We start from the raw sequence: 23,266 nt of genomic DNA on the forward strand, positions 1-23,266 counted from the left end.
GATCCGCCTGCCTCTGCCTCCCGAGTGCTGGGATTAAAGGCGTGCGCCACCAACGCCCGGCGAGTAATCACTTTTTGTACCCTCCTTTTTCTGGTGGGAAAATGTTGAAGGGCCATTCATTCATTCAACATCTAATAGTCGCTTAGAACTTCCTTTGAATTCATTAGATGCAGATGAGTGAAATCAAGCTCACCTTCATAATTGTAACGGGGACCCCACTCTACAGAGATGAAGATGAGAAATCTGAGGGAATGGACTTTAGAGAAACTTCATCTTTTTTTTTGTGGAGGGTTAACAATGCCTGGTGCTAAGCACCACTACACTTAATTCTATATCATTCACTTATTACTATATATTTCTTTGTGACATATGTACTGTTGTCTCTTCATTTTTCAGATTCTAGTGAGAAAAAATTAGGTTGAGATAGAATAAGTATTACAGAACTTCACACAGCTAGTAAAGGGACTTCTAACTTAAATTAATGGCTTCAGAGTATCCGCTAAACTGGGAAAGCAAAAAACTAGTTGTGTGTCTTGAGGGACCCACAACAGAGCTTTTCTTTGTGTGTGTGTGTGTGTGTGTGTGTATGATATAATATATGCACTTATGTATGGTATATGCACATTTGTGTGAGGTGTGTGTTCTAGGCATATGTGTGTGATATAGCTATGTGTGGTTTATGGATGTCTGTATGTGTACACGTATGTGTGCACATGTGGGCCTGTGTTTATAAACTCAAATGCGAATGTGAAGGACAGAGGACAATGTGAGGTGTCCCTCTCAGCCATATTTTCTTGAGACAAATTTCTCATTGGTTCTACCTGGACCAAGGCCGGCATAAGTTAAGCCCCCATTCTTCTGACCTGACCCTTACTGTGTTGGGGTTGCAGACCTGCGATCTCTTCTGGCTTTTTGAGGACTCCGGTAGTCTGATTTCAGCAAGCACTTTTAACCACCGAGCCATCTCTGTAGACTGCTACCCATCATGAGATACAAAACCCAGAATTTTACAGAGGGAATTGAAGGTATGCAGATTTTAAAGCAGCCCATCAGCTCATGGGGCATTTCCCACCCATAGTCAAGATTTGGGAAAGTCGGATAAAGGCTTCCATGTCGTAATAGGAAGCTGTAGGAGTTGAGAGAAAGGGATGAGCAGATGAAAGTGTAAGGAGGTATTGTGCTTTGGAGGGGTACTGGATAAGGTGTGTAAACTCACATTCTCCTCTGCGTGTGTTGTGTAGTTTGGAAATGAGAGTGCCTGGAGGGGATCTCACCTCTCATCCTTGTTTCTCTATAAAATGTTGGTGTCGTTTAATTAAATACACACAGAAGAGGAGCTGATGGCCTGCCAGTCTATGAAAGAACAGTAAGGATTAAGCATAGTTTAATATACAACACTTGGTTTAATAAAATATATTTGACACTCGGGAGGCAGAGGCAGGCGGATCTCTGTGAGTTCGAGGCCAGCCTGGTCTACAAGAGCTAGTTCCAGGACAGGCTCCAAAGCTACAGAGAAACCCTGTCTCGAAAAACCAAATATATATATATATATATATATATATATATATATATATATATATATATATATATTTGAGAGAAAAATCAATTCAAATGAACTTTATAGGGTAGAGAAATCACATATATTTTGACAAATAATGAATCACCATACACATGTGCTTTATAAACTCTGGCGTTTTGTTTTTCCTGGAAACGGCTAATTGTTGACGCACAAGAGGAAGCTAAAAAGGGACCAGTTCTGTACGTACTATTAACACTGCCAAGGCCTTTTCAGAGCCTTTCGAGCAACATATTTGCGTATTCCTTTGTAGGATGTCATACTTCTCCAAACTGTAAAGAAATTCCTAGTTGGAAGATAATTGCTTGTTTGAAAATTAATTCATCAGAAAAGGTACCTGGTGTTGTTCTCCTGGAACTGGCTAATTTGCAGAATTTTTTTTTTCCTTTTAAGTTTTAAAAAGTCTTTTAATAAGATGCCAAAAATTTGGGTAGGAGGCAAACCCCCTGAGTGGAAAGCTTTTAGCTTAGGTAAAGTTAAGAGGGAAATAGGAATGTTGGCTTCACAGTTCATGTAATGCCGTGAGCTGCAGAAGGAGCAAATTCTGTTCCTACTCTCTCTGCCTCATTGTCTCCACCCCCCCCCCCCCTTTTAGTGTAGAAAAGAAGGGTCATGGCTTCATAGTGACTCCTGGGAATCAGACTTACGTGTCATGAACTCAAGGACAACACTTGCTCTATAATTTGGGATCCCATAGAGTAAGGAATATGGTGATCTTCCTGGGTCTCTTTTGTGGATTTGTTTAACAGAGGTGGCTTGGGAAGTGTCTGGGACGATAAGCATTATTTCAGGAGTTATAATCGCCATCAAGTACTTTCAACATGAGAAAATAATATTGGACCAGGAAATCATACCCTTTTCAGGCCCTTTTATCTTCTGTTTTAGATATCCGTTTCAGGAAATTGTTATCCAGTGCAGCTCTGTGGGTGGAAGTTACCAGGAAACAGATTTCATCTGCACATAAGAAAATAAAACAGTTTGACAGTGGAACAGAATGCTGTCTCTGGAGGAATTGAAGCAGGGTGGAAACTCGCAGAGAAGAGACAGACCCTAGGTTAGATGGTAGGAGATGAGGCCCTTTAGGTTTTCGGGTTATAATATATATATATATATATATATTATATTCTACAACAAGTGATGGTGATAATATAGCAAGGGAATAGACTTCTTTTATACACCCCTAATGGGAATAAAAACTATTGTCCCCATAGACATCACCACAGAGGGTCCTCAAAACAACAGCAAAACCCCCTAAACACAGAGCTGCTGTATCATTCCTCACTCTATCACTGAAGGAATTGGTGTTAGCGTACAGCTAAGATACCTGCACATCCATGTATAAAAGCATTAATCCCTGTAACTGATTATGGACTCAAGTTAATGTATATCAGTAGATGAGTAGATAATATAATATGTATACACAGATGTTTACTCAGTCATAAAATAAAATCATTTCATCTGCAGGAAATTGAGAAGAACTGGAGATCCTTATGATAAGCAAAGTAAGTCAGTTCCATAGAGAGAAATGTTGTTTCTTTCATATATAGGGAATCTAGACGTTTTTTTTAAAATGCAGAAATGCAAAATAGGGACAACTAAGGAGGGAACGGATCAATGTAGGTAGAGGGGAGATAAGAAGGTAAAGGGGACATTGTGAAAGAACGTTATTTGCATGTACTTAAGTGTCACCATGAAACCCTCTGCTTAGTGCAATCAATACGTGTTGATAAAAATAGAGCACTGGAAGGAGCTTTAGATTCACAAGCATGCAGATAAGCCTTTGGGAAAGAGCGAGCAAGAATAATTCACTAAAAGGCAATGTATTGACAGGTGGACCCCATCACCAGTGAGTGTGATAATGTATCTCTAAAAGCTGTGCCATTTCTAATTAGTTACTAGAAATCTGTCCTATAAAATGGTTAGATATATTGAGAAAGTTTATATGCAAGATGCTTACCTTAGATGTGTTAATCTGCCTAACATTAGAAACCTTAAAATTCCAATGGTATGTGAATACCAAAAGAAATGTTTATAAGCCGTTATTATAAACACAAGCAGTGGGGTGCTCATAGTAGCTAAGATTAATTTAATTGAGGGATATTTAATATTGTGGGGGAAATGCCATATATAAGAATGATGTTTGTTTAGCTCGATATAACCATTTGAATTTAAAATATAATTGCTTATTCTGAAATTTTAGTATAATTACACCATTTCTCTCTCCCATTTTTTTCAATCCACTTTAAAAAAAATTATAATTAACTTATTTTCTACTTACTGAGTAAAAGGAATTAAGATTGCTAATTCCAAAGGCTGTATATTAAAAGATACACAACTCAATTAGTTATGTGTATATACTATGAAATCACCAGTTAAGTCAAGCTGATTAGAGTATCTGCCAACTCAATAAAAAGAATTATACTTTAATAATGTTAGTAACAACATAAATTCCCTGACACATCCTAGTTAATCCTGACTCCCTTCTAGAGGTAACTCAGACATAAGTGGCTTATAATGTTGTCCTTGTCATTCACAAAACTTCATTTTTGTTATCAATGATATACGGTAACCAAGGTACAGTGCTCTGTCCTCGTTCCTTTTAGTGTGTTCCTTGACAGTCATCGTTATTAAACAGCAGTCCCCTTAATGACCATTCTCATCCAAAAATGCATTTACTCTGTGCTGTGTATAGCCTGAACGTATGTAACCTCTCCCCTTTCATCCCTACAGTGCTGGGTTTAAGAGTTGAGGCTTTTAGTTGATGAGACAAATAGGTCGGAAGGGTAGAGTCTATGTGATAGAGACTAGTGTATGTTATATAAGGAATCCCTAAAGGAGAAGGAAAGACCAGTTCATGTCTGTCTGTGTGTCTGTTCATATCTACTGATTTCCATCATGATGTTCAATTGCACCCTTAGAGCAGCCATCTCCAAAGCAGAGAGATGGCGCTCACAGACACACCGAAGACACTGGTAGCTTGTTCTTGCATTTCCCAGACCCAAGAACAATAGGAAACAAACAGATGCTTTTGAAGATGCTTTCTTTAAGGTGTGTTGTTAAAGATGGCCAAACTAACACTGCACAATAATGAAATCACATAAAACATCTGGGTACAAGTACCTGAATTTTCGAACACAGGTCTTTGCAGCCTAAATCTGCTACTTCCTCTTTATCTGTAGCAACTTAATTGTCTATAAAACTAATCTAACCTAATATTATGTATCATCAGCTAAATGACGTTAAATAAGACAAATATAATGGGGAAACTATAACATGGTAATTGAATCCTAATTCTTTCCGGAAGTGGGGGGGTGTCTTGATTTTTTTTAACCTGTTGTTTTCCAATGTGCTGAAGAATTTCACCTTGGGGACTAATGCTTCAACAAGTAAACATGGTGGGGGGGCGGACATATCAAGCAGTCTGTAACAATAATTTAAAGTGTATTTATCATCTTAACATGACAGCACACCAGGAATTCTCAGTTGATTGTCTCTGGAACCTTGGGACAACCCGTGAACCAAGAAAATAACACTGCCCTCTAGTGACCACCAGCTTCCTGAGACAGAGGAACTCTGGAGCGCTCATTTCAGAATGTGGATTCTTTTGGAGCCAATGGCAGAAAAGGAACTAAATAAAAACGAATAGATTTAAGCTAACATACCGAGGTAGAATGTTACTCAAGAAGTAAAGAGGCGGAATGTTTTCTAATAATGCCAATTTAAAATGACTTTTCTCTGTTTTCCTCATTCTCAACACACTGTTTCTGAGTGCATGATATTTGTACCCTATGAATTGAGAGGAAAGTTTTTTTTTTTTTCCCCAAGTATATTCAGGAAACATATGTGAGGAAATGAATCATTGGCAAAATTTCCAGTTGGGTTTTGCATCATCAAAACGGAAAGGAATTCCAAAATAAACCCTGTCCTTCCCAGAGGTACATTTAAAATCACTTTGATTTGAATTACTGTGTAGTTTAACGTAAACACAATAATTAAACATTTCCAGACATAAAATGAGTAGTAATGAGGAATTATACAAATTTTTAATAAAGTATTTAATCCTAAAGGAAATAGAGATGATTTACTGGTATTTTTTATTATTATTATTATTATTATTATTATTACAAATTTTTACCTCCTCCCCTCCTCCCATTTCCCTCCCCCTCCCCCCACTCCTCCCTTCCCTTCCCTCTCCAGTTCAAAGAGCAGTCAGGGTTCCCTGCTCTGTGGGAAGTCCAAGGTCCTCCCCCCTCCATCCAGGTCTAGGAAGGTGAGCATCCAAAAAGACTAGGTTCCCACAAAGGCAGTACATGGAGTAGAATCAAAACCCAGTGCCATTGTCCTTGGCTTCTCAGTCAGCCCTCCATGTAAGCAACGTTCAGAGGGTCCGGTTTGATCACATGCTCCATCAGACCCAGTCCAGCTGGCCTAGGTGAGTTCCCATTAGATCAGCCCCACCGTCACAGTGGGTGGGTGCACCCCTCGTGGACCTGACTTCCTTGCTCATGTTCTCTCTCCTTCTGCTCCTCATTTGGACCTTGGGAGCTCAGTCCAGTGCTCCATTGTGGGTCTCTGTCTCTATCTCCATCCATTTCCAGATGAAGGCTCTATGGTGGTATACAAGATATTCATCAGAGTGGCTATAGGATAGGGCCTGTTCAGGCGCCCTCTCCTCAGCTGCTCAAGGAACAAGCTGGAGACATCTCCTTGGACACCTGGGAACCCCTCTAGAGTCTGGTCTCTTGCCAACCCTCAAATGGCTCCCTTAATGAAGATATATACTTCTCTGCTCCCATATCCACTCCTCCTCCATCCCAACTGTCCCATTCCCCCAAGTTCTCCCCAACTGGAGTTGGATGGTTGTGAGCGAATGTATGAGTGCTGGGAACCGACCCTAGGTCTGAGTCCTCTGAAAGAGCAAGTCCTCTTCACGACTGAGCCATTTCTCCCTCCCCTATTTTGTGTTTTATTTGGCAGAATCTTATTGCTATTTTCATGTCTTTTAAAAAATATTTCTGATGATGCATTGGTAATGTATTTACATAATTTCCACTCTTCCTCTCCCCTCTCCAACTACTTCTGTGTTCCCTCCTCACTCTCCACTTTATTACTTCTTTTGAAATGATTGTTTTTTTTTTTTAACAAATATACATCCTACCATGTCCATTTAGTGCTTTTTGTATGCACATGTGTTGGGGCTGGCCACTTGGGATTGGATTAGCTACTGGATTGCCCCTATTGAAGGCTCTTCCCTGGAGAAGACTAATTCTTCCCCTTTCTGCAGTCACTGACAGCCTGTAGCTCTTCACCTACAGGTGGGGCCTTGTGAGGTTTCCTCAACTATGTTGTTGGCATGTCAACTTGTGTGGCCATTATTTAGGCCTTATTTACACATTTGTATTAGTGAGATTTCACGGGTTGTAACCTTTTCATGTCTAGAAGACTATCTCACATCAGGCTTCCTGGTCCTCAGCCTTGTACAGTCTTAATATCCCTTCTTCTGTGATGTTCTTTGAGGCAATACACAAGAGCTTGAGATAGGAGAGGATGGACTAGTTATATTCTTTCATAATTCTTCTTTTGCTCCTCCACTAAAAGCAATGTTTTAGTTTTATTTAGTTTATTTTATCCATAGGAGTGTTTAACTCATGTATCCCTGTCCCTCAAGTGTGTGCTCAGTACCCGCAGGAGAGTTCCGTGACTCCCCTAGAGCTGAAGTTATGGATGGTTGTGCACCCGGATGTGAGTGCTGGGAACTGACTTTGGGTCCTCTGTAAGAGGAGCTCTTAACCACCAAGACATTTCTCCAGGTCCCTCTCTTTTCATTTCCAAGAAAAATTGGAGTTTAACAAAGAAATGAGTAATGTAAAAAGGTAATATATTTCAGGGAATTCTTTAATTTTCCCCATATTTCTTCTTGCTTTCTCTTTGTCTTCTTTCTTACCGTCCTACCTTCTTGTTTCTTTTTCCTTCAGCAAAAGCAGAATACATCAAATGTTAGAAAGAATAGCATTTATGGGGTAGAAAATGTCTTGTATTTTACAATAATTTGTGACTCCTTTCCTTACAAGATGCTGCAGATGAATAATACAAACAACAGAAAGTAGAAATAACTTTCCCATACCTGGAGAGAATTGGTAGTAGTTTTTAAATTCTGACAACTTTGATTTCAAGGCCTGTAACTTATAAAATACTCTCCACTGAGAATCTGTTCTCTCCTCTGACTTGGCTCACAGTCTTACTGGATTTAATTATGTCCTTCTTAACTAGATTCCAATCTTGAAAAAAAATCTATTAAAATGAGTATTTGTGTTTATTTATGTGAGATATATTTACTAGAATTTTTACACATTCAGTCACTTCACAGAAGATTTATCTAGGGCCGTCTTAATGGATGGATTTGCATAGGACTTCTGGGGTTACAATGAGCGGTATGGCAGTGCACCTATGTATGCTCTTTAAGTTTGTAGCTTTAAAATGTATTTCTTCTTTCTTTATATGTGTATAAATATTACTGCATTTCATGTAGAGAGATGATATCTTCTGATAATAGTGGGGCTTTTATTGACCATTCAAATTATTTTCTTTGATACCGTGAACTCCCCAATGTAAATTTACTGTTAGGTACACATACATTATGAATAAAGACACAATAAGGTATTGCTAAAAGTAAGATTGCTATCAATGCATGATTTATGTCTGGAGTCAATTAAATTTTGCTTTTACAGAGTACTGCCATCATGTTAGCCCTGAGGGTAAAATTCTGTGAAGACAAGTCATTGCTTCTGAGAAACATGGGTGTGATGAAACCGTAGACATGAAACAGTCAATGACGTAATCCTGGAGTTGACAGCCAGTTGAGAGAGTTACGGAGAGATTAGTTGATATAAAGATATCTCTGAATGGCAGGACAACTTCAGGTTCGATGTCCAATCCGACACACATCCATTTATGAGTGTCCTGACTGAATAGGAGGTGGCGCTGGCTAGAACTACAGTGGTAAATCAGAGCCCAAGCATGCGGCGAAACACACAGGCTTGGTGGGAGATGAAATTCACGATCTTGACTTGGCCAGTGAGTTGTTCTGGCAACCGCGCTATGATGGAGGTGGCCCATGGGAACTGTTGGAGCTAGCTTGTTACATTTCACGGATTTCCTCCCGTAGTCTTTGATGTCTTTTTATTCCCCATGTTTTTAATATGAGATCAAAAGGCGTAGTCTGGGTACAGAATTTACTTCAATTTCTGTGGCTTTGGGCAAACTACTTGACTTCTTCAGATTCCTTTATAAATCATCTACAAAATGCAAGAAATACTTTCTTTCTCACAATGACTTGTAACATAAAAAAACCATCTTTTATCCATCGATCTTCATTTTGTGCATCAGATGATCAGGCAGTGGGCCCAGCTGATGTGATCTATGCTGTGTCAGCTTTAAAGAGGTGATGTTGCTGTCGCTTCTTGGTTTTATGTACATTTGGAATAATTGCTTTTATATTTCTAATGAAAATTAAGTTTTGAAGTTAAATTTGGCCATACATTTGGGAATACACATTTACTTGTTATAATTTAATGGTTGCCTTCATTTCTTACCTCATAAGCAGCACTGCTTAGCTAAGTAGCTTAAGACGGTGATCCTCAACCAAGGTTACATTGTTAGAGTTATCTGGAAAAATTGTAGAAAAGGTATCCAGATACTACTCCAAACCACGGAGCTGAGGATTCCTGGCTGAATAGATCTTCTTTTGTAACAGCTGTCATCTATGAGGAGTCGGAGCCTGCCTTATGGAGCTGCTCTAAGGATCACAGTAAAAATCTGTTCTAAAGCAACCAATGCAAAGGGATCTTAAAGCCTTTTAGAAATGCTGTGTTCATAGGGAGATCAGCAAGAGAAATAGAAGACAACAAAGGAAGTCAAGGCAGCCATATGTCATAGTGCAAAAAAAAAGTATGTTGGAAATCCCATCTGCACCATACCATTTTTAGTCCACTATAGTGATTGTGTCCTTGTGGCTTTCTCTAGTACTACAGAATTCATACCTCTGGCTTCTCTAATGATTAAGAGCAGGAACAAAGACCATCTTGGGAGTGGACGATGCTATGGGAAGGGAAGACATCCAGGGCAGTTTTCTAAAACCACTTAGTTCTAATCTTCAGTGATCAATCAACAAAGTATTGATTGCCTGCTATTTGCTTCTGTTCTTTATTTAAAGTCAAGCTTAGTAGGTGGTGTGTGCAGTGGTTAAGAGCACAGGTACTTGAGCCAGAATCTTTAGGATGGCGTTTTGGTTCTATAAATTTCATGTTGTTGTTTTCTTCTTGTTGTTGCTGCTGCTGGTGGTGGTGGGTAAAATCTTAATATCATAATAACATGTTGTTCTATTATATATAAGAGCTATTATTAGTAATTACATTATAAAGTTTCAGGGGGAGGTTTAGTGTTAATAAATGCAAATTGAACAGTAAAGATAGGTGTGTTTGCTAACATCTATAGGATCTATTATATATAATTCTATTATTTTAGCATGAAGAAATATTTTAACAGTGATCAAATGGAAATGAATTTCTTTTAAAAAGTTAAAACACTAAAACAACAAAAGACCCTATATATTTAAACAGATGTATCACGGTTTTACTAGATACGGTCTTATTTCAAATTGGTAATTTGAAACAACGCATTGAACTTAGAGTGTTCTTAGTCAAGTGAGCCACACACAGAATAGAACTATCACAGTGTTACTTAAATTTAGAATCTAATAGTTGAGTTCACAGAATCAGAGGGTAGAATAATGATTACTGGGGCGTGCAATGGTGAACTTTGGAGGGAAGATATAAGTGGAGGTTATTAGTAGACGGGAGAAACAAGTTCCGATGACCAGTAGAGCAACGTGGCAATGGTAAGTCAGTAATGTGTTATGTGTTTTACAATACAGAAAAGAGTGCAATTAGTGACCTTAGTGCAAACAAATGGTAAGTGTTGATGCAAAGCGGGAAGTGACACATCTCTTTGTTAGTGCAGTGTGGTCATCTTACATTGTGTGCTCATGTAAATATTTCACATTACACCTAATGAATGTGTACAGTACTTATTTGCCAAATAAAATTAAAATAATATTTAAAAAGAGGCGATTGGAAAGAGTGTTGAAAACATGATGGGACAATACAAAAGTAACAACAGTTCTTGTCTCACTGGGATACCTCCCATCTTCAGGCCAGGGCAGTCCCATATTTTAAGGTGAAGCTGGACTGAAGAGTTTAAGAGCAGCTGGAGGGGAGTGTGTGTGTGAATTGGTAGGCTGTCTAGAAATGGAGGGAGTTCCAGAGCGAGGGCAGACTACAAATAATACAGTTCCTTTTAGAACTGTCCTTAGCTTATCAGTGAGTACTGATTCCTGTGATGCCTGATCCTGGGGTTGTAGAACACATAGTGTCGAGACCACGGTAGTGGCCAGGGTAGTGTGTAAGAAACTGACCCACAAATGCAGAAAAAAATATATTAAAGCCATTATATCATTAGCAGAAAGGAGAAAAGTCAGTTTTATGGCCATTGGGAGCAGAAAGATTTTCTTTCTCCCTCCGGAAGCTTTAGTGAGATGAAAGGAACCCTTCAGGATTCTTGAAGGACTTGGCATTTGTCATGCTCCTTACAGAGCAGGGCGAGACCTGCAGGTGCAGGTCAAGGTTGCTTTTCATTTATCCTTGACTCTGTTTTGACCCTTGTCTTGTTTGTTCAGGTAGGATTGTGTCTAAGCAGAGCCTCTGCATCTGTCCTGAACCTCAACTGCAGCCTGATCCTTTTACCCATGTGCCGGACACTCCTGGCTTATCTTCGAGGATCACAGAAGGTATGAAAATATCTGTTTATGAATTTCTGTGGAAAAATCAAGTATAAGGACCCTGTGTTAGTTTTGCTGTTTTTTGGAATGGATTTCCTTTAGAAATTTTCTTCTCAGTGATGGTAAGGGACACAGCCATTGTAAAAGTGGTCAGAAAACTATTCTACAAAACTAGTGCAGGACTGAGAATTGCAGACGTATTATCAATCATGCTTTCAGGTACTATTTTTCAGTACTTCAGAACTCTCATGACTCCTAAGAACAACTCTGCGATCAGATATCACGGGTCTATTTTAAGCTTGAGAATCTGAGGTATAGAGAATACGGCTTGACCAAGATCAGAAATGCGTGAATGACAGAGCTAAAAGTTAATTCCAGTTCTGAGCTCTTTTCCACTCTATCAGACCTCATTGAGGTCTAAATTGTTCCTTAACAAAATTCACATGAGCAAACCTGAGTCCCGTGGCTTTTGAGTATTGTACAGAGTGATTGCTAATGCATGCAATTTTTCATTGCTTAACACGCATGACTCATTTTGAGCTATGCAAGAGGCTGAAATAGATGCCTTTATCGAGTAGCAGTTCTCATCTATGATGCTTACCGTTGCAAAGTGAGAGAGGGAATAAGCAAATTCTGTGTCATTTTTAAGACAATTTTTTTTGGATTTGATTAGTCTTTTGCATATGTGTGAGCATGAACATGTTTTTATGCATGTGCTGATTCTTCACCAAAGTAATCAGAGATACACGGGTAGATAATTATGTTTTGAGAGCTGTTGTCAGTGATGTGTGAAGTGTGCAATGCTGATTTCCTCTAGCAAAGCTTCTCAGTTTTTTTTTTTTTCAGGGAGTTATATTTGAAAAGTCTTTGTCTTAATGCAGTCATTTATGAAAATGACATTCCCCAGGTTGCCAGTATTCCTAAATGCTAGGATTTGGTCCCTAGGGCTGGACATTGGCTTGGCATGAAGAGAAGGAAGATAAGTGGCAGAATCCGAGAAGTTCCCTCCAGATTTCTCAGTAGATAATAGCCTTAACGAGTTGTTGCCCAGCTATTTAAAGATGCTTGGCTATTATGTTCCTACAAAATCTAGCGGGTATTTAAAACCACAGATGTGATTGGCCTAACTACAAAATAACCTTACTTTGCAACAAAAAGGAAGTCATGTAGTCTATCAAATGTAGACATTTAAAAAACTCCGCCAAGTTATCAGACAGTCTCACCCATGACGGAACCAGTGGTGATGATAGTTGGGGACAAATGTCAGCCCAGACATAAGTGCAGTGGTGTTTGCTTTGAGCAACGTAAGAACACAGTGTGGTTCGAAGCTTTTTATCCAACAGTATGTCTTTCAGTTTTTTACAGATCAATAGTATACTTCCTCACATTCATTTGAATGCCTTTGGTGAATAATTATGCCATAATTTCCTCAGTTTTGACTAATAGGCTTGTGCTGTATTTTAACACTTTTGATGATATTAGCAAAGGTGTAATGAAAAATATTATACCTATTTTGACTGGTTGTATTACTCTTACCATATTAATTTGTTTTTATTTAGGTTCCAAGCAGGAGAACAAGAAGATTATTGGATAAAAGTAAGACGTTCCACATCACCTGTGGCATAACTATCTGTATTTTCTCAGGTGAGAAAGTTGAAAATCATCATTTTTGTTCAGAATTGTCCATCTTACCAATGTAGAATATTTGATTTCCTCTGTATGTTTCCTCCTACCATAAGCTTATTTAGTGATTTTCTAATTATGTGTTTTAGTCACTCTTTTTGTGAGTCTAAAGACAGTTGTGAAAGGCACTAAAAATTAAATTACATTGAGTCAAATATTAATTTATTGATTCCATGTAACTTATATAAAATTAATAACATTCCTCACAGAATTAGAGAATATAATGCAACAAATTATGTGGAAATGAGAAGAAGAAACAAAAACAGGCTGAGCAGCCAAAGCACACTCATCATAAGCAAAAGGAACAAACATGGAAGCATTATGATCTCTAACTCCAATTTTGATTCAGTTTATTTTAAAAGAATAGTAATCAAATAAGATGATGCAGGGCCAAAGAGATAACTTGAGTTCTCAGTACCCACACTGGGTGTATCACAACTGCCTGTATCTCTAGATTCAGGGGATCCAACACATTTTGATGGTTTCTCCAGGCACACACAGTCATTTGGTGTAAGTATACACAGACTTAAATGTACACATAAATATAATTTTTTAAAAAAGAGAACATGATATTAACATATTTAAAAAAGATCTATAGAGTCTCCAAGATGACTCCGTGAGTAAAAGCATGTTTCACACAGGCCTCTTGACCTTGAGTTTGACCAGAACCCACACAATAGCCAGATGCAGTGGTATGGATCAGTTGTCCCAGAACTCTTCTCGCTAGATCAGAGATAGGAGAATAGCTGGAAGCTCACGTGGCTAGCTAGTTGGCTTAGATTTTGTTGTGCAACAGAAAGAAAAGAGATCTTGCCTCAGCAAAGTGGAAGGTAGAAGCTGACTCTTCAAAGTTGTCCTCAGACCTCCACATATGTTTTGTGTCATGTATGTGCACAGAGACTAGAAGTATGTTATTTAATTAAAAACAAAAGAAGATACACAGACAATGAGACAGAATAGTGTGCCAAGAAACAATGCCCATGCAACTGCAGCCAAGCGATTCCCTACATAGTTGCCGAAAACATATCGGATGAATGAGAACCTTGCCGTTGTGTACCTGCTGTGTTCACATAATTCTCACCCCAAATAAAAGTCAACTCAAATGGAGAACAAAGACTTACATTTTAGATAGAAAAATATAGGGATTAGAGAGATGGCTCAGAATTAATGGAAACTGCCCAGTCATGAAGACTGGAGTTCGAATCCACATCTTATATCTCACAAAATCAGTAACTCCAGCCCCAAGGGTTCTAGAACTGGCTTAAGGCCTCCGTGAGCATTTGCTCATACATACAATTGTGCATACACTCATGCAGATACACACATTAATAAGAATAAATCAAAATCTTTAAAAAGAAGTGTAATCCTGAAACTCCGAGAAGACAACAGGGGAAACACCTCAAGGCATCAGTGTGTGTTGACTTTTTTATGGTCTTAATAGTCAGTTGTTCCAGAACCATTTGTTGAAACCTGACTTTTTCCCCATTTGTTTCTTGTTAAATCATTAGTGGATTATATTTGAGTCATATTTTGGATTCTCTATTCCATTGTTCCATTTGTATGTTTTTCTGCCAGGACCACACTCTTCTTGAGTACTGTAACTTCATGGCAATTTGTGAATCTTTCTGTTTTTAATGCAACCCTTTCTTCATGCCCAACTTGACTGCCTAACTTATAAGTCCTAAAAATAAACCTCTAAGATATTTGGCATTCTAAGCCTCTCTTAACTTGTTGGTTTCTGGGGGTAATCTGTAGGTCTTTGTGTTTCTTATTTCATAGTCCAAGTTTCAGGAACTGCAAGCTTCTCTAGTTTCCAGGCAATGTTTTCCATTAAACCAGGAAGCTTCATATGTTATTTTAAACTGTAATGGTTTGTTAGCAAGCACAGAAAATTTATGTCTTTCTTTTACTGCACAGATAAATTTAAGGCTAGTAGACAGGTTATGGGGTCAAAGTACATGAGTTTCTTTATCTAATGCATTATGGGAGAATGCTAATTTATACCTCACTTAAATTACAAAATGAGCCTGGGGAAGGAGGACATATAGCAGCCTCATTGAACAGATCCTTTGCTCCCTGCTTTCCCATCTTTAGATAATTTTCTACCCTGGCTATGACAAAATGAGTTATCTTGAACTTCTAGTATTTCCCTGACACACACATCTTTTATTTGCCCTCAGAGTTAGGTGGGCACTGTGTTAGAAGTGCTGTTACAGGTGGGATATTTGTCAAGTGGTGATCACTGTTTTCTCTAGATTTTCTTCCATGACATGCCTCTCAACACTTTACTGTTGGGCTTAAAGAATTATCTAGTCATTGTGAAAAATTCAGCTGGTTAAAAGCCATTCACCAGGTTGAGATTTGGGGATGAATGGCAGTGAATTATATAAAATAGAGTAGGTTGGAGTTATGGGAATGATGAAGGATGTGGAACCCAAAGATATCCAGGAACCAATTTAGTAAACAAATGTATGCTTGTATTGATAGACAGAGAATGTAGGAGGAAAAAGAGAGAAGGGGGAACACACACACACACACACACACACACACACACACACACACACACACACACAGAGAGAGAGAGAGAGAGAGAGAGAGAGAGAGAGAGAGAGAGAGAGAGAGAGAGAGGAGAGGAGAGATAGGAGACATTGAGTTCGAATCTTCTCTAAATTACTATGGTTATTTACTGTAGCTTTTCAAAATTTAGTAAATTATCTACATTCAGGTGATTTTTATTTTGTGTTTTAGAATAGTTTCAACCAAATATTTCGTTGCTTAGATAACTTTTGGAGTTTGTTTATGGAGAACTGTTGAATTCTAGACAAAGAACATGTGTTGAAAGCCCACTGACTTATCCCTGGTGCGTGTGGTTCCATAGGTGTGCATGTGGCTGCCCACTTGATGAATGCCCTCAACTTCTCAGTGAACTATAGTGAAGATTTCCCTGAACTGAATGCAGCACGATACCAAAATGAGGTGGGTGGTCCTTGCCCTTCCATTTTCCTTTCACTTGTCCTTAGGATAACTAATGAGGGTCTGCGATTTTTACAGAAAATTTGTACCTTGCTGCTTCTTTGAGTGCTTTTAAAATGCGGTTGTCAAGTTGAGTTTTATTCCCTTTCAATAGAAATTGCAGATAATTACTATTCTATAGTTTCCCCTGCTGAAAAATGGGAGTTTGCCGTGTCTGCTTTTTATATCCTTCCGTATCCAGAAGGTTGCCACTCAGATCTACTTTCTGACTCCCAACAGCTTTTGTCTAATTCCTCTGGGTTAGCTGTGAGTGCCAACAGTGCCAATCTCAGGTGGAAATACTTCAGTGACTCCCTTACTGTGCTGGGGGGAAAGGGCACAGCTGCAGGCGGATTATTGGTGGATACTAAATAATGAATTTATTTGACTTAGGGTGGTAGTATGTTTTTATGATTCTTTTGTTTCCATGAAGTCAGCGACCTTGAGCTGAATTTCCTAGCATGTGTTGTCTGACTTGGGGATGCTGTTCTTTCATTTCAGCTCTTTGTTCTTGAGATGAGATTGTATGTGCTCAGCCAGAGTGGATGCGCAGCACATGTAGAGCCCTCCCTAGGTCTCTGTTGCTCAGTACTTTCCCCATCATCTTCCCAGGATCAAGGCTGCAACCAAGCCAAACTGCTCGGTCTCCATGCCCTTTTATGATAAATGACAGTGACTGGCCCTCTTATTAACTGTTCCCCTCATTCCATACTCCGTTTAGTCCTTCACATACCATTAGAGCTTTCTCAGCCAACACCGTTCTAATCATTTGTTTGACTGTCCTCCTAAGAGGAAACACATGACACAGCAAATTGTAAAACTGAATACCTCAAATAATGTGTGGCGAAGCTGTTGCCTTTAGGAGCATCTGTAAACATCAGTATGATTTGGTTAGTATGACTAGGGCATGGGAATTGTTATTTTTAAAAGGATGACCAAGTGATTATATACCGGGTAAAGCCCCGAGATTCGCTGGAGAATCTAGCTTCCTAGCTAGCTGTCATGTGACAGCTCTTCACATGACATGGATCAGGCTGAGTTCTGTTTCTCTGTCTCCACCAAACTCCCTGTGCCTCCCTCTCGCCTTTCCCCACATTATCAATATTTGCTTCTTTCTAGTTCTCATTATTATCGCCTTAGCGTAGCATTTCCTTTTATGCTCCCTTTTCTATAATTCATACATCTTTAACACCTATAGTAATTTCCCTATTTTCATACTATTTGCTTATAGTTAGTTGTCCAGTATTCCACTGTCTTGGCTTTTTTTTAGTCTTTCAGATGGCAGATCGTGAGGAGGTGACAGAACATGTCTGTGTTGCCCTGGCTGTACAGGAACCCACTTTGTAGACTAGGCAGGCCTTGAACTCGCAGAGTTCCACCTGCCTTTGATTCCCTGAGTGCTGAGATTAAAGGCATGTGCCACCATGACAGGCCCGTGTTTTAGAGTTAAAAACTATTTTTTGTTGGGCATTGAACACAAAGTATTTAAAAGCTATCTTAGTTGTAGAGTCCGGACGATAATAAATTTCTAAACTTACAGTATTCTGGGCAACAATGTCCTGAGACTTAATTGAGTTGTTATTCACATTGTAAGAGTGCTGCTCTAATTTCTACTACACAGCAACAAACCTTGCAAACTTCTTGTGGAGGTTTATGCCATTAGCATTTTATTTTCCAGTGAAATATTTTATTCTTTTCTTTCCTCAGGATCCTAGGAAGCTTCTCTTCACAACTGGTAAGTTGTTACTCATTGCTCTTCCTTAGATTCACAAAGGCCTTTGGAAATTAGCATAGTCAAATTACCACATTCTACACGTGATGTTAATAGTCTAGCTATGATGCTGCAGTGCCTACTGAGGGAAGGAAACAGGTAGTTTGGAGCTCAAATAAACGAAGAGTAAAAGCAGTCAGTGACATTGGTTTGCTGTACATTCTTCGACCAGTTCTTTGAATGAAAAGACTATAACCCAGAAGACCTGCTTTGAGCTGCCACCGGTGCTGTGGAAGGTCAGATACATGTCCTGAGTACCTGCTCTCAATGTTTAGAGGGAAAACACCAGACTCTCGGCGTCAGTGCAGTTCTAAAAATTGAGTCATCTTTCACTGATAAGCAAGATTCGATCTTAAAAATCAATAAACAAGATAGTTACTTATGTTTTGGGTCTGTCTTACCTTTTCCATCTGTGATTGATTGTTCCTTTTCAAGACTACCCATTCAAGGTCATTCAGACAGGGCAGTTTGGTGCAATTATGCATTGTAAAGGCTACTAATTAATCATTTTTATATGAATAGATATAAGCAAATAAGGATACATGTGCCAATTTTCTTTTTCAAAAAATACAAGTATATGTCTTTATTATTTGAGGGGTTCAAGTACTTTCAGATAAATAAGGATAATTCATATAAACAAGTTTATGCAACTGGACTAGTGATTAATTTTAGTCTGTTTTTCCTGTGTTTTAGAATTTATGTCCATAAGTGGCTAATGGATTAGAACTTAGCTTAGTTGTTAGCCAAAAGTGTGTTAGAAGCCATTCAATGTTTCAAGGATGACTCTGTGTTTATCACTTAGAGATAAACATCTGTGCTGTATTTTCTATGTTTTTCAATCTGACTGGATTCACGACTAGACCAAGATTTTTTGATCAGCTTCATTTTTATATTAAACATGTAATGATACACTTGAAAACTCCACCAATATTTAACTGAACACAAAAGCCACCTGTTTATCTCTTTAATTTGTTGTGCAGATCTATACAAAATCCCACATAGTAAGAAACAATTTTTGCCTATTCACTTGCATTTACTAGGACCTGGGTTTCTTTAAGATAGTCTCAACCCATACCTTTTTGGTCATTCTAATTACAATGGGTTTGGGTATCTTTACAAATTGTATATTTTTCTTCTTAAGTTATCAGAATGAAATAATCTAGTTTATACGTTTTGATCAGCAGTCAGCTTTGTGAGACTGAACCCAGGGGTTGTGCATTCTGGGTAAAATGTCTGCAGCAGAAGCTCATACTCAGTAGGAGCTATGTGGACCCCTAATCATTTTGAGAGACAGAATTCTGCACACACATATTTTTGCTACCTTATTCACACTATCTAAGAAATTGAACCAGCTAAGATGAACAGCTAAAGAAAATGTGGTACATGCATGTGATTGAATTTTATCCAACCTTGGAGAAAAATAACATCAAGACATCTACAGAAAATAGGTGGAACTGAAAGTTATGGTATAATAAATATGTCAGAGAGAAAGCCTGTGTGTTTTCTCCCACAACCAAATCTACTTTAATTGTGTGTGTGTGTGTGTGTGTGTGTGTGTGTGTGTGTGCAAGGAAGTCATGGAGGGAAGGTTGGAACCCGAAAGGGTGTAATGGGGAAAAGCGGACAATAAAAACTATTTGACATGAAAGAGGAAGTGAGCGCATGGGAGGAGCCTAGGGGACCTGAGAGAGGAGAACAGGGGGAGGAAAACAGGGAGATTCAACAGGAATAAAGTATGAATGCGAATGTCATAATAGAACCCAATATGTTGTATACTGGGTTTAAAAAAAACTGCAAAAACAAATTGGGTATACAGAAAATAAAAGCAACAATAAATTTTAGATAAAAAGCTGATTTTATCAAGAGAATTAAAAATCATTGAATTTCTTCTCTGTAGTTTCCAGATGAGATTCAGTAAGCTTATGACTTTGCCAGAGGAATAATTACAAGACCACAATGTCAGACCATTTTGAAGATTCGCTGGGTGGTCATGGGCTTCTCTTTTCATCTTCCAGTCATAAGACTTAAGCCTGCTATGTTCTCCCCTTATCGTTCCAAGTTTTTCCTACATGTTTTACTTGTTCTGCTTCATGCAGGAAATTCTCTAGTCAATTTTAGGAAATATTTGAGCTCAGTGCATCTTTGTAGTTCTTCTGAGATGCTTTATTACACTAATAAGACTTGTGACTCTTCAAAGAATGCTTCTGACTCTTGAGAAACAGAAGTGAATATTTTAAGAATGAAAAACTGTGGCTGTATTCCAAATTATCCATTAAGATGGTTTGTAGACAGATGCTTATTTACTGACCAATTGTGGCAGGTCCAGACTAACACAGGAATCCTCCAAACCTAAATACTTAATGAAGGCATATTGAAATTATCAGGGAAGTCCATCGGATCACAAATTTTATATTATGTAATAATCATGGATTCTAACACATAGTTTTTGAGGTTTAAGTAGAGGGTTTTGTTGTTTGTTTGTTTTTCAAATCTTTTCATGCCTAATGTTTACTAAATCGCCCATATATGGAAAACACATTCTTTGTTTGGCTTTAATATGCATATGAATTAGTCTTTACCAAAATCAAGACTTCAAATATTTCTATTACTCTACTCTCAAATATTGTCCTTAGTAATTCCTCTTATCTTCTATCCCTTTGAGTGACTCAGCTGCTTTTCATAACTAAAAGATAACATGAAAATTCTAGACTTTCACATAAAAATTAATCAGCACACTTTTACATTTTAGTAGGTGGAAAAACTTATGGTGATGCTTAATCCAAATTACTTCTTGTTATACTGCTTATTAATTTTCTAGATATGTATAGCAATACAACTATTTCTCTACTTATCTGTTGATGTTAATGTATCTATATTCATGACTATTAAAAACAGCTATGAATATTCTCAAAAGAGTATTTAGATTGATATATGCTTTTTTTCTTTGAGTGGATATTCAGAAACAAGGTCACTTGGGGATACTGCTTTTAAATAGTCTATTGTATGTCCTTCAGGGTGAAATGGACTAATTTCCTCCCATATGGTTGGAAAGTAATCATTTACCAAGAGGAGATGGAAAAAGTGCTGTGAAATGTGTAGCATAGGAAAAAATTGCACAAAAGACATGGTTCGGGTTAGGTGCATAAGGCAAGGGCAGTTTTTCAGATGGCATTAACTCTGTGAATTTGGAAAAGAATTCACAATTTTTAAGTGCCAGAGATTAGATCCCTTGTTTTATATGTTGGCTCTTTAAAGTGAAATTTGTTTCTAACATAGCGAGTATTCTGATGTCATTATTAACTAGTTGTTGCAGACACGCTGGAACCTGAATGATGCACACATGCACCCTCTTACATGGTTTCCAGACTGTTTTGTTAGTTGTTACCTATCAGTGAATGCTTTTCTGCCCCATAGGTGATGCCTGATCAAAACGACAAGTGAGAAGTAAATATACTGCTCCAGATAGAATCTGGTGAATAATTCTTCCTTCTGGTCCAATTTTAGAGTCTCTCATATGGGAAATTTAGGACTTACTATTATTTACATGATTTTATGTATTTAAAAAATGTAGTGAGATAGGAAGAGTAATTAATTTTACAGTAATAACATGGTGAGGGATATATTTACCTTTTACCTTAGATAGTATATATCAACTATTCATTCTAGACATAGTGTACGGTCTAATGCTAAATTTGTAGCTATAAAAATATCATTAATTTTAACATGTCTGTGGGTTTTCTTTTTTATTTAAATGAATTTTATACCGTATCAGAGCAATTTTATACCATATCAGAGCATTGGTTTTATATTTTGTACATTATTTGTATGCAAACGGTTCAGAGTGTTTGGGTATGAGGGGGTAGATCAGAGGACAACTTGTGGAAGTTTTCCTACTTTCACTGTGTGAACTATGGGGCTGAAACCTAAACTGTCAAGCTTGGTGGCAAGCAGCTTTATCTGCATGTTATCTCAGAGCCCCTATCACGTGTTTGATATGAAGAGAAAATACATCTAAAAGCTTTCTGCAAGCACCAATGTAGTTAGGGTATATCATCAAAGATGGGGAAGACAGATTATAAGAACCTTAGGGCCAGGACATTTATTTCAAGGTAGTGTCTTTTATCTACAAGAGGAAAACTGCACCCATGAATCCTCAACAATATGATTGTCTAAACAAGATCTACATAATGACATACCAATGTGGATGAGGGAACGCTTACTTCCAAATGAAGAGCGACAGTCAGCTAATGGCAGCTTTCATTAAACACTAGTTCCTTTAAAATTATTCTCCTCCAAAGACTCAGGGACCCTTGCTGAAGAAGGAGTAGCGGAAAGAGTACAATTGTTGGAAGAACTGGACAGCTATGAGGAAGCAGTGTCTTCTGAGTTCAGCAAGGCAGATGCACAGGTGAACTCACAGCAATTGTAAGGGCACAGTCGAGACAAGTGAAGGCTAAAATAGGCCCAGATCCTACCATGCAGAGCGGAGTTGGGCACGGAGTTCCACCCCCAGCAGAGTGGCTATTGGCAATTCTTTGCTGCTGGAAAAGAAAGGATCAGTTTTCTCTAAAAGTATACTTCTGATAAGTCGACCACATTCCAGTAGAAAACCATGCATCTGTGAATGTTTGGGTAGTACAAATTGGCCTTGTTGGGAAAGCGGGGGAATGATGAGTGGACACAAAGCTGGGGTGAGGGGAAACAGGAGGTCTGGAGGAGTTGGGGTGGGGGGTAAATAGAAAGACAACACACTGCACAAGATTCTCAAAGCACTAAGAAAAGGTGATTCCAAGTAGTGAAGTCCAAGAAGTGATACAGAAGGGGGTGGTAGTTCCACACAAGGATAGAACAGAGTAAAGGAGCTGAGTATTGTGGTGGAAATCATGAAAATAGGGTGCTCTCGCATTAATTAATCTCATTTGGTTGGTTGTGTATGTGTAGAAGTAGGTTATGCCTTCACCATTATGAGTAGAACATCCGGCAATGCGGCTCCAGGAACGAGAGGCTGCCTTGTCTGAAATACTTTGAGGCCGTACTGATTTTCTCAACAGCTTGTTTGAGGGGTTGTATACACAGAGAAATAGGATTTAAATTGTCTTTCCGCTGAATGGCGTACTATACTTTAGACTTTAAGGTCATAATTTTTAAACTTTCTTCCCAGTATTAAGTTAAAAGGCACTTGTGAATTCTTTCACAGTTCCGGGGCTGACGGGTGTCTGCATGGTGGTGGTACTGTTCCTCATGATTACAGCTTCTACCTATGCGATAAGGTAAGTGTCAGAGTGACCATTTTGTGTGTCTCCTGGCCATGGTGTCCAGATTTCCGTCCATTTATACTCATTTCCATGCAAATAGGAAAAGTCTTGCGTGACTAAATTATTTAGACAGT

General features: G+C 38.4%; 1 protein-coding gene across 1 annotated transcript in view; it reads left to right on the plus strand.

The window, feature by feature from the left end:
- Window positions 1-23,266, plus strand: part of Nox4 (NADPH oxidase 4) — a 109,589-nt gene that overhangs the window by 15,906 nt on the left and 70,417 nt on the right. The window contains exons 3-7 of the mRNA XM_038313789.1: window positions 11,310-11,420; window positions 12,971-13,055; window positions 15,973-16,070; window positions 17,814-17,841; window positions 23,075-23,147. Coding sequence (XP_038169717.1) covers window positions 11,310-11,420; window positions 12,971-13,055; window positions 15,973-16,070; window positions 17,814-17,841; window positions 23,075-23,147 — 395 coding nt within the window. The remainder of the gene's footprint in view (window positions 1-11,309; window positions 11,421-12,970; window positions 13,056-15,972; window positions 16,071-17,813; window positions 17,842-23,074; window positions 23,148-23,266) is intronic.

The sequence above is a fragment of the Arvicola amphibius genome, chromosome 12 (assembly GCF_903992535.2).
Source record: "Arvicola amphibius chromosome 12, mArvAmp1.2, whole genome shotgun sequence".
Classification (NCBI taxonomy): domain Eukaryota; kingdom Metazoa; phylum Chordata; class Mammalia; order Rodentia; family Cricetidae; genus Arvicola; species Arvicola amphibius.